A 12,252-nucleotide genomic window follows, 5' to 3' on the forward strand; every position below is an offset into this window, starting at 1 on the left:
GATTTTAACGAGCAGCAAAGTTTGGGAACCACTGCTCTAGGTCAGTTGTTCAGGTTTTGAGTAGTCTTTCCCAGACCTATTTTTTCCTTAAGCTCTGTTATTTTAAGTGAGCCATTTTTCTGAATGTGATGATTTTCAGGAATGTACATATCACATTGTAGCCAAAATGTTTATATTACTGTTTTGGGTTTCCAAAACGCAAATGTAAAGAATGCATGAAAGTATTTATAAGTATTTTATTAACATGCACCATCCTGCATATACTGAAACAGTGGGCCTCCTGAGATAGACTGGTTGTCCAGACCTTTAAGATAAAGTGTATGCCATTGTAAGTACAACCAGTACGTTACATGGCCTCACCACTGGCTGGTGAGCAACATGTGTCATGTACACAGGTCTACAGATTGTCCCCATCTACTTTATTAACAAGCAGTCTTGTCTTTTCCTGGGTTTCCCTAGTCTTGCCATCCTTCCATTTCACCAACACTATCACTATGCTGCCCATGATCTGCTGTCTGCCCCACTGTCTTTCTTCTTCTTTTTTTTTTTAGTGAGGAAGATTCACCCTGAGCAAACATCTGTTGCCAATCTTTCTCTTTTTTTTTTGCTTGAGGAAGATCAGCCCCGAGCTAACATCTGTGCCAATCTTCCTCTATTTTGTATGTGGGTCGCCGCCTTAGCATGGCTAGTGAGTGGTGTAGGTCTGCACGTGGGATCCAAACCAGTGAATCCAGGCCGCCACAGTGGAGCATGCTGAGCTTAACCACTATGCCATGGGGCCAGCTCCCACTGCCTTTCTTAACCACTATCTTTCAATCACATCTCTTCTTCCTTTCCATTCCTACTGCTACAAATCAGAAACTCACACCCGGATTCTCGCTAGCCTTCTTATCCTCAGTTCCTATTTCCACTAAATAATTCATGTCAGATTAATTTTCCTCAAGTGCATTTGTACTTTTTCTCAAGCACCAATTTAAGTCTTACCTTTTTTATAAAACCTTCCAAGATTTTAACACGTATTCATCTACCTCTTCCTTAAGCACTTAAAATGTGTACCGCTCCATCTGTCCAATCAGGAAAAAAAAGCAGGGAACAAAATACTGTAGAACAAGCTTTGGGACTGAAAAAAGGTTACCTCTGATGTAGTCTCTGTCCTTGAGCAATAATAACTAACATTATTGAGAGTTTATCATATGCCAGCCTTTATAAGACTTACTTTTAATCCCCCAACAATTTAACGAAATAAGTACTATCATTTTCTCCATTTTACAGATGGGGAAACTGAGGCCAGAAGTAAGCAATCCACTCAAAGTCAATAAGATCCAAAGCCAGACAGACTAGTTCCTGAGTCTGTTCTTAATCATGACCCTATACCACTTCTCAACTAACAAGTCAGTTATCTTTGATTTTTTTACATCTCTTAAAAAATGGAGTTAAAAATGTTTCTTAATACCGTAAAAGAAAAAAAACGCATAATATATGAAAAACACTTTGTAATTTATAGTGTTAAATAAACTAATATTGCCACATCAATTACCTTTCTTTATAATTTGGGATATTTATTATTTTTCCATGAACTAATTATTTCATGTTTATAATTAAAGCTCCGTACTTATTCAGCAATTTCTTTGTAAGGAGAGACCGTGACTTATTTATGTACTTTTCTACCTTGGAGAACCCTAGAAAGATCTATTCAACATATATTGCTAATTGGTTGACACTTTCCAAACTTGTAGGAATATAAATCAATAAAAAATCAAAGTAAAAGTGCATATCATATTAGGTTAGAACTAATATTTTAATTTTACAATTATTATTGTCATTGTTTTCCATGAACCATTCATGGGAAAGTGCAAATTCAGTTTCCTCAGATTCTAGTGTGAGTCTGATTCTTCAGGTTAACGAAAGAATATAGGATACAAAGAGAGACGAGTTATGCCCTGATTCTCAGGGGGATCACTAAGATCCTCTTCAACAGTGCTTCCAGAGAGAGACCCACTAATATACATTAGTTTCTACTAATAGAAAGTGACTCCAGGCATGTCAGATATCTAGGGAACTCCTTTCTACCCTTTTCCATCTCTTTTTTGCTGTATTCTTAATGAATCTTGGTGGTTGTTCTAGATATGTGCAACTGGATTACTAATGAGGGGGAGGCTCATGACTGGGTCGAGAGATATATAAACTAATAGGCCAGTCTTAAATGAACTAAATATAAAAATTGTACTTTCTGCTCAAGGTTTAGATTCAGAACTATCAGAATAAAATGAGTGTCCATTCCAGCAGTTTGGTTGACTCTAACAGTGATAGGGTATCATTTAAATGATAGCACTTTGAGAGATCTTGATTAAAGCTGAAGGTCTTGCTATACCTTCTTAACTTTTTAGAGTCAGCTGTTTATATAAATCATTTCCTCTGTTGGAACTTTAACTTAATTTTCCTTTATGAGGTGTTGACCTCTCTATGTCCCAAGGTCACAGGCTAATTTAGGTAAACCACATATATAAGGTTTGCATTCAGATATAACTCATTTTTGTCTTACTAAATGGACTTTTCTTTATCCATAGGCTTTCTCTTCTCATCTGTGATCCTTAGGGACTACAGAAAATATAGCAGTTTCAAGACATGTGTAAAAGAATTTGTGACGCTCATAAACACTGCATATCCGCTATTTATCTGGCATATTAATTTAATGGAAACTACACAAAGTCATCAAGTTGTAATGTATTTATGATGAAACTAGTTCCGTAAGTTACTATATAAACATTTTCAAACATAAGCACACTTTAAGAGATGAAAAACTACATGGATTACTCATTTTTAAAACGTGGCATACTATTTTTTTAAAACTCCTTACTAATGATAACTCATTTATCACTAATTTGTACTTTGGTTTTCTTTTAGTTCAGTGTCTCACATTTGCAAATCACACAATATCTTCATTTTTTCATTTACAGAAGATACTTGAATTTTTCCCCCAGAAAATACTGGGATACTCACCACCTAATTCCCAATTATATATGTGGTTTCAAACAGGTCAGAGTAAGTTTCAATATATAAAATATTAAACATTTGGAAGTGATCTGTAGGTAATTTTGCGGGTATCATGTAATGAAAACAGATGCTTCCCTTTTCAGAGGAAAACTGCCAACATTGCAAGAGTTACTTCAAACCCACAATTCTTCAGTTAAGAAATTACAAGCCTAACTGAAATCAGAAAGAAATTTTGTAAAAAGGGGAAACAGCTCCCGCTGGTATTTTGTATAGTATAGATGCTCTTCTAACTTCAAGTCATTTGACGTTAGGGCACCACAGTAAAATAAAAGGAAAAGAGTGACGTTACCTAATAACATTTGTTAATATCCAAAATGATAGCTGTGGCAGGATTTAAGGAAACTGAGGCCCAGATGAGTTGATGTTACTTGTGCCAGGACAGCCACGCGATTGCTTAGCAGAGCCAGGACTCGAACCTAGTCTGTCTGGTGCTTATCTAGAAGACCCCCCTTCATCAGTCCTTCCCAGGGCAGTGCAACAGACCTGTCTTTTATTTACTAACTTCACCCTGAGGACAGGGAGACCTGCGCCGTGGTAAAAGGGAGGCTGTTTTCCAAACGAGGCTCACACACTTTTGCCCGTTTGTATTCAGTTTTTTAAATAAGTGAATAACAACGCCTCCAGGTTGACGCATCTTTAGAGGCAAATGCAGGATATGCGAACGTGCTTTTTATTGTTGTGTTCTTCTGAGACCCATATCGTATGGTCATAACGTGCGCAACTTTGCCCTGGCCGATTTGGTTTCTAAAAGATTAATTTTCGACCCGTGCAGCAGAAAAACTAGGGATTCCACTTCCCCGCACCTATATTTCATAGGAGAACAGCACTTATCTCTCTACTTGACGCGTGGTGAAAACACCTTATTCCGTTTTCTCCCGCCTTGACTTTTTTCAACATTTTCTCCTAGTAACCTCTACCCCATTGGCTTTCACTCCGCTAGGAAACTTGCTCCTCCACGTTCTTCCTCCTGCCCCCCCTTCAGAAACCTGCTTCCTTCCTTCCGCCTCCCGCTCCCTTTTGTCTCTCGCGGGTTCCGAGATCACCGACCGGGCAAAACAGTGGCAACATACTGCGCACGCGCACTGACTCGTCACCACTTTGCTCTGGGACGTGGTCTGGTCGGTTTCCTTTTATCTCTGACTCACGGAAGCGATGATGCGGTAACTCTCGCGATATTTGCTGCCGCCAGTCGGCGGGAGCAGCTGCCGGTTCCCGGCAAGTGGTTTTAGCTTCGTTTGTCGCCGGCGCAGTTGTGTGGAGCGGAGCGTCCGGGCCGAGCATCATGACGTCCGCCCTGGAAAACTACATCAACCGTATCCTCGGGCCTGCCGCCACGGGCGCTAGCCGGGGCCGTGGCGAGGCCGGCGTCTGCACTGGAGAGGGCCGGTGCTGGAGAGGCCGGGGGTCAGGATCGGCGGGCGGGTGGGACGCCCGGCCACTGCGGGGCCCGGGGTGCGGGTGCGGGGGTTAAGGACCCGGAGCCGGTTGCTCTTAGCGGCCTAAGGCTCTTTTTAATTTTAACCTGAACAGAAAAAGGCGCTGTGATTATTCCCAGCTTTTCCCTGTCTCTCTAGAAATCAGCTATTGGCTCATCCTAGGGCCTATACCTTCAAGTGTGGGAGTAAGATGAACAGTCGACCTGGCGGCGACGATGGTCTTGTAAAACCATGTACTTGTTTTATTCGTAGGCTTTGCTCACTGTTAGAAGATAGCAGAGATTTTAAAGCTGGTGTACAAATTGAATTTCTGTCCCTTTACTGCTTGAAGTCTCAACTTTGTTGATAGAATGGAAATAATGCTGTCGTAATGGATCGTCATGAGGGACAAATAACTTGAAAAAGCCCGTGTGAAGTCTTCAAGTACTCTATACAAGTGTTAACCATTTTAAAGTCTCAGGACAGAAACACTACATTGTGCTCTCATGTACAAATTTGGGACAGAAGTGAAATACTATAAAGGCTTTTAATGATGCAAGCATATTGGTACCTTGTGACATTGATTATAGCTTCTTTTGAATTCCAGAAGCCAGGTCCTAGAAGACAATGTCTTTAACACGCTTGAAATCATTCAACATTGATTAATTTAGCACTAATCCCATTTTTGGTTTTAGAGATGAAGAAACAGGTTTAAGAATGGAGGGAATGTCTTGCTCAAAGTCTGATGGGCAGTATTCCCAGTAAGAGTACCAAACATGCCAGCTGTTATGAGACAGGATTCACTGATCACATACAGAAAGGGATTTTCTTTTTCTGTGTTCCCTTTTTTAATTGTGTAATTATCATAAAGAATTGGAGAAGTTAGTTTTTAGGTTTTTATGTTGTGAATGTAGTGGCTTTGTTGTATAGTTGTATCTTAACTGTCACCTTTTTCCCAGTAATTCATACCATTTCCTTACTAGAGTCTAAGTTTTCAGTTTGCATTCCCTGAGAAATGCTTTCCTTGATTCAGTTATCAGGAACTGTTGCTGTTATTACTTCTGATGGGAGAATGATTGTGGTACGTATTTGGCATCTTCATTCTCTGCTTTCTTTTAAGCTTATTGGTTGTAAATTTTTGTGTAGAACCTCTCAACTGGATGCCTAGGTACCACAGTATACCTGCATTGTAGTTTTCTTATGATTCAACTCTATCTCTTTGATAAATAGCTGCCAATCCACATTTTCTTCATTAATAAGCGTTGAATGTAAGTTACATACAAGCTTCTAGGAGCTAGGATGAATAATAGATTCTGCCCTCAGAGAGCTTCTAGTCTAGTCTGCAGATAAGTTCCTGTGTTTTATATTTATCTTCCTCTTCCATTTTTTATTTCCTTCCACATTCAGTGCTCTGACATTCACTACATGAATCTCATAATTTTTTTGGAATTTTGTGTATGCATCTTAGAAACGTTTTTATGATTTAGATACTGCATATGTAGAATAATGAACATTTAAGGTTTGAGTGGTGTTAATATTCTTTGAATATTCTTAGGTTGTAAGACAACCTCGGGACAAATTATGATGATGAACTCTAAATTTATTTCATCTCGTTTGTCCTTTTACCACAGTATCCTCTTTTAATTCCAGAAAAATCTTGGATTCTCTCCTTAACCTCTTCCTTGATCTGAGGAATTTATCCCATGATTTTGGGTGACTTAATTATTTCTTCATCTATAATTCATATGGTTATTTGCTTTCAAAAAAGTTTTAAGGCTGCGAAACTCTCTATTTTCTAACAGTATTTAATTCATATAATTTAATTTCTTATTTTCCCATTCTGCAGTTTTGTTTTTGTTTACTTTTAATCCTTGTGATTTTTCTCAGTGGGTTCTTAGGTGACTGTTACCAATCAAAGTGTTAGACTTTGCCATTTATTAAGTGTATATCATGTACCAGGCACTTTACATCTGTTTTATCACGTATTCTTCAGTACAACCCTGTGAAGAAGAGTTACCCCTGTATTCTAGGTGAGGAACCAACCTCAGACAAAGTGAGTCACTTTCCCAGAGTCATGTGGATAATAAGTGGCAGAACCAAACTAGGATTTAAACTGGATTTGACTCCAAAGCTGAGGCTGGTTGGCCTTGCTTTTTTTCTTTTGTTGGTGAGGAAGATTAACCTTGAGCTAACATTTGTTACCAATCCTCCTCTTTTTTCTGAGGAAGACTGGCCCTGAGCTAACATCTGTGCCCATCTTCCTCTACTTTATATGGGACGCCGCCACAGCATGGCTTGACAAGTGGTGTGTTGGTCCGTGCCCGGGATTCAAACCTGCGAACCCTGGGCCGCCAAAGTGGAGTGCGTGAGCTTAACCACTGCGCCACCGGGCCGGCCCCTGATTTTATATATTTTGATTTCCAAAACCTGAAACTCAGTTTAATACTGAGCTTGAGAGATTTAACCAACCAAAGCCAAAATAAGTTGATGTTTCTTCAGAAACTTGAATAGCCTCTGAGTTTCTGTGTTGTCCTAGGCCCATGTCTTTCTTTTTTCAAAACCAGGATTCTTCCATACAACTTGCTCTGAATATTTCCTTCAAGTTCTGGTTCTAATTATTACAGTCATATTTGTATCTACCTAACTGGGTTATTGAGGATTAAATAAGTAAATACATTTGAGGCCCATAGAACACTGTCTGGCAAATAGTAAGTACTCATTAAGGGTTAGCTGTTACTACCAGTATAAAGTTTGTTCATTGTTGTATAATAGAGCAGGTCAGTGGTCTGGTTCTGAAGCTTGCCTTTTGTGGTTCAGATCCTAGCTCTGCTGCTTTCTACCCGTGAAACCTTGAGAGATTACTTAACCTCTCTGTGCATCAGTTTTTCTTCTCTGAATGGGAATAGTTAAATCTACCTCAAAGGGTAGTGATTAGTTGAGATAATACGTGTAGTGTGTTTAGCACAGGGCCTAATACTCGTATGTAGCATCAAGTGATACTGTTACATTGCTATAGCTGGTATGTATGGTTCCCCTTGATATACTTACATATATATATATATTATATATATATATATATATTTGTATATAATATATATATAGTTTTCTATATGTGTATATATATATTTAGTTTTCCCTTAAATTTCACTTGTTTTAGTTTTTGTCTTTAGACTGTTAGCTTCTGGACTACTTGGGCTTTTATGCTACTTTCCTTGGAAACACATACACTGGTACGTAGGTAGCCTTGGTAGCTCTCAACAGCTCTGCATACTAGTCAGATGTGTGGTGTGGTTTCCCCCCCACCCTCTTAAAATACCAAGCGGTAAGTTTTGTGTCCAAGAATGCTGTTGGTTATAAAGAGGTATTCTATTTTATAGTGGACTTATATTTAAAATATGTATTTCTGTTGGAGTACCTGGCAACTAAAATTGTTGTGTGGTGGAATTTACACATTCAGATAAATATTTGTCTTTTTCTCTTGAATGTTTTCTTTACAGGGAACACTGAAAGGTTTTGACCAGACCATTAATTTGATTTTGGATGAAAGCCACGAACGAGTATTCAGCTCTTCACAGGGAGTAGAACAAGTGGTACTAGGGTTATACATTGTAAGAGGTGACAATGTGTAAGTAAAATATGTCTTTTTTAAGGCAAGTTAAGTATACTGTAGGTGTATTGCCTTGCTATATGGAGAAGAGGTTTTTATTTACTGAAATTTGTCCATATTTCTGATAGTTAAGTGGCCTGGATAGGATTCAGAAAGGGCCCTGCCTTACCCTGAATTCTTCATTAGAGAGGCTTCTTACCATGTTTTTCCAAAATACCCCTAATTTTAGAGGAACCTAAATATATTACTAGAGTCCAAGACTAGAGTTTGAAAATATCTTTGAAATCTCTTGTGTGAACAATTTTAAATTGCTCTATGACGTACCTGAATTTACAAACAAGCACTTATCCATTACTTATTTTTTGCTTTTAAATTTTTAGTATAATTGGCACACTTAAGATGTCCCAAGTTTATACTGTAGTTTCAGTTAACTTGTGACACACTGATATGGCAGTTTAAGAAGACATATTTTAGTGGTAGCAATTTAAGAAAAGTCTACAACAGTTAGAGCAATACTGTCCAATACAACATTGGGGGATAATGGAAGTCTTGTATATCTGCATTGACCACTGTGTTAGGTACTAGCCAGGTATGTGGCTTTTGAGTACTTGAAAAGTTGCTGGTGTGACTGAAGAACTGAATTTTAAACTTTATTTCATTGTTATTAATTTTAATAGTCACATGTGGCTAGTAGCTACTGTATTTGTGCGATTATAGAGGCTAGAAGATTATTGAATCAAATTTCTAATGAGTACTATATAGAATTAAAACATAGCTGGAAGGCAGCAAAAGATATTAGCATCTTAGATTATTTTGGGGGACAAGTAGGATATAGATGATGAAGGAATACTTTATTCATTTAAATTGTTTATCTTAAAATCACCTTTAGATGGATAAATTATTTGATCTTTAATCAAAATTGGGAGTTTATAAAATATTCTATAGAGATGACTTTTAGGTGTGAAGTTATAAAATGAGCTGTAAAGAACGAGAAGACGACAAAGCAGGTAGGGCCCAGGCCCCCTGACCAGAACAACACAGGTTGTTTATATTGGGGCTCTGCATAAGAATTGATTTTACGAAGCTTTCTCCTACTTTAATTTAAAAAACAAGGAAATGTTTTTTTTCAACTTCAATTTAAAAGAATTTAAAACTTTGCTGTAGACCCAGTGGTGTGCTGGAGCCAGCATGTACTGGCTCGCAAAAGTAGATTCCTATAGTTTCAGGAATTTTGCAAGCTGATTGATAATTTGTTGGTAGCTTGAAATAGGCCATAGTGGGAGTATTTGCGTTATGGATATAAATAAACACTGCAGATCAGCTGGTTGGAGAGCTGGTTTTAAAACGTTTACCAGCACTTTACTGTCTTTCATAAGGATTTTAAATGATACTAAATTTTTAAGGGTAGAATTGAGATCTTTGATTTATTTTATATTGAGAAAACTTAATATATTCTCCTAGAGTTTGGTACTTGCCATTTAATAGAGAACTGAAGGCTTTATATAATTTAAAGCAAAATTGGGCAAATTCTGTATTGCAAGTATTTGTAGAATTTACTCTCATTAAAACCAAACAAATTTAAACAACTAATTCTTTATGGAATAAGTTTCATACGTGTCCCATAGTATGGATGTAACAGTGATTATATCCATAGCCATGACTTGGTTACCTAGCATGGTATTAATGAAATAGCATTCACGCACCCCATAGTGATGTTTTGGTCAACGATGGACCGCATATACGACAGTGGTCCCGTAAAATTAGTACCATATAGCCTAAGTGTATAGTAGGCTATACCACCTAGGTTTGTGTAAGTACACTCTATGATGTTTGCACAATGATGAAATTGCCTAATGATGCATTTCTCAGAACGTATCCCTATTGTTAAGTGACTCACGACTGTCATGTTATAGACTTTATGTTAGTGTTTAATCAAGAAAAATTTACTCACTTTAACCCTAGCCAATCATATCAAAAAAATCATTTGTTAGGGGGCTGGCCCAGTGGCGTAGTGGTTAAGGTTGGTGTGGTCCGGGTTCGCAGGTTCAGATCCCAGGCACGCACCTACACCACTCATCAAGCCGTGCTGTGGTGGCGACCCATATACAAAATAGAGGAAGATTGGCACAGATGTTAGCGTAAGGCCACTCTTCCTCAAGCAAAAAAAGGAAGATGGGCAACAGATGTTAGCTCAGCGCCAATCTTCCTCACTTAAAAAAAAATCATTTGTTAGATGTTTAAGTACCTGTTGCTGCTATTATCTTTGTATATGAAGAACTGTGCTTTTTGGTCTTGGATTTAAATTGAGTAAACTGAGAAATCATGAAAAGAAAGCTAATAGAGATATATCACTGATGGATTTAGTTCATTGACGTTAGTCAAATAATAGACACTTTTACTTGCTTATTTAGTAGTGATTTTGTGATTTTCCCTCCCCACCACAATACAGTCCCTGGATTGAGTTGAAATCATAGGATTGGAAGTTTTGGGTTTTTGTACCATACTATGCTGTGTGTGTCTTTTTCCTTTAAAGACTCATGATCCAATCACACCATATGCAATCTGTCCTTTAATATTGTTTCCTATAATAATGTTGCCTTCAAGTTATTTCTTCTTGAGTTTTGTGACTTAAATGTGCACTTCACTACCACATGAAAATGTTGTTATTCCCCTTAAGTACTTCTTTTTACTATGTCTGCTCAGTTTTGTTGAGATATGAGATTGTTTTAACTGACTGTCTTTCTCCTCAAATAATTACAGTGCAGTCATTGGAGAAATTGATGAAGAGACAGATTCTGCGCTTGATTTGGGGAATATTCGAGCAGAACCTCTAAACTCTGTAGCACACTGAGGAAAAACGACATACATTGGATATCTGTAAATCTTTGTACAGAAACTGTTTTGAGGATGATGTGCAGAATTTTTATGAAATTGTGGATTTTGACTCCATATTGATTCCTTGTAATATGATATGTAAATTAAAATATTTCTACATTTTCTTGAAAATAACTTTTTTTTTTCTTGCCTAAATCATAGGTTTGGTAGCTTGGTTTTATTTTTCTATTAAATAGTATGAAAATCTAATGATTATTTTGAGAACTTGTAGAAAAATTTCTGATATTTTAATATTTATGGAAAACTAGTTGAAAAGAGAAATTCGTGTACTATATAAAGCATACAAATACTATCAGTGGTGCAGGATACATGTGTTTCTTTCCCTGCTTTTTAAGAAAGTCATAGGAAGGTAAGTCTTGTGCTTTGCAGTTATCTGAACCATCTCTATTTATCATTCTGCCCTGGTGGTTGCTCCCTGGCACTTGAGAAGTATGAATAAAAATGTATCTGGTTGAGAAAAGGAAAAATGCTAACAAAGTTGTATGTTATCTGAAAAATTGATTCCACATAGTCTTAAAAGCCATCTTAGCTTTTAATTGTAAGAATTGAGGAATTTCTAGTTTTAAAGGAGTTTTTTGTTGTTGTTTATAAATGTGAGTAAATAAACCTTAAGTTTGTATTGAGGTAGTGCTTGCTCTTATTGTCAACAACTTTGCATAACTCACTGGTTCCATAAACCTAATTTTAAAAGAAGTAAACATGGTTTCTCAGAGCATTTCAGGCCTATTCTTTGGTTGATTATTTGGGTAAATCAGTTAAGTAGATAACATCCCTCCATCTACAGTTAGGCTGTTTTGTAAAACTCCTGTGTACCATTGGTTGATTATACCTTTTAAAGAATCCGTAGAAACAATGTTGTAAATAGTGTTTAAATATCCAGGCTAGTCCACAAAAATTGTCATAAACTTATGGGTAGGCCAAAGTGTGTATCTTTTAATGAGAAGAAGATAGAAAAATATTTACATTCTTGTAATTCAAACAAAAGGTTTTTTTTTTTTTTTTTTTTTAAATGAAAGTGTTTAAAATAGGCGTTGGTAAGCTTTTTTGGTAAAGATTTTAAGCTTTGAGGGCCATATGGTCTCTGTTGCAGCTATTCAACTCTTGTTGTAGCATGAAAACAGCCATAGATAATACATAAATGAGTAGTCGTGTCTGTGTTCGAATAAAACCTCGTTTACAGTAACAGGTGGCAGGCTGGATTTGGCCTGCAGGCCATAGTGTGCTGACCCTTGGCTTAAAACAGGCGATACAAGCTCAATAAGAAGAGATGATGGCTAATTG

At 37.3% G+C, this 12,252-nt stretch overlaps 1 protein-coding gene across 1 annotated transcript; it reads left to right on the forward strand.

Annotated features, from left to right (window-relative positions):
* Positions 1-4,225: 4,225 nt before the first annotated feature.
* On the forward strand, positions 4,226-11,594 carry LSM8 (LSM8 homolog, U6 small nuclear RNA associated). The gene is made up of 4 exons (XM_004418767.2): positions 4,226-4,367; positions 5,510-5,550; positions 7,967-8,094; positions 10,837-11,594. The coding sequence occupies exons 1-4, from the start codon at positions 4,337-4,339 to the stop codon at positions 10,925-10,927; spliced, it is 291 nt and encodes a 96-aa protein (XP_004418824.1). The 5' UTR covers positions 4,226-4,336; the 3' UTR covers positions 10,928-11,594.
* Positions 11,595-12,252: the final 658 nt, after the last annotated feature.

The sequence above is a fragment of the Ceratotherium simum genome, chromosome 1, assembly GCF_057802395.1.
Source record: "Ceratotherium simum simum isolate JZ-2026a chromosome 1, ASM5780239v1, whole genome shotgun sequence".
Classification (NCBI taxonomy): Eukaryota; Metazoa; Chordata; class Mammalia; order Perissodactyla; family Rhinocerotidae; genus Ceratotherium; species Ceratotherium simum.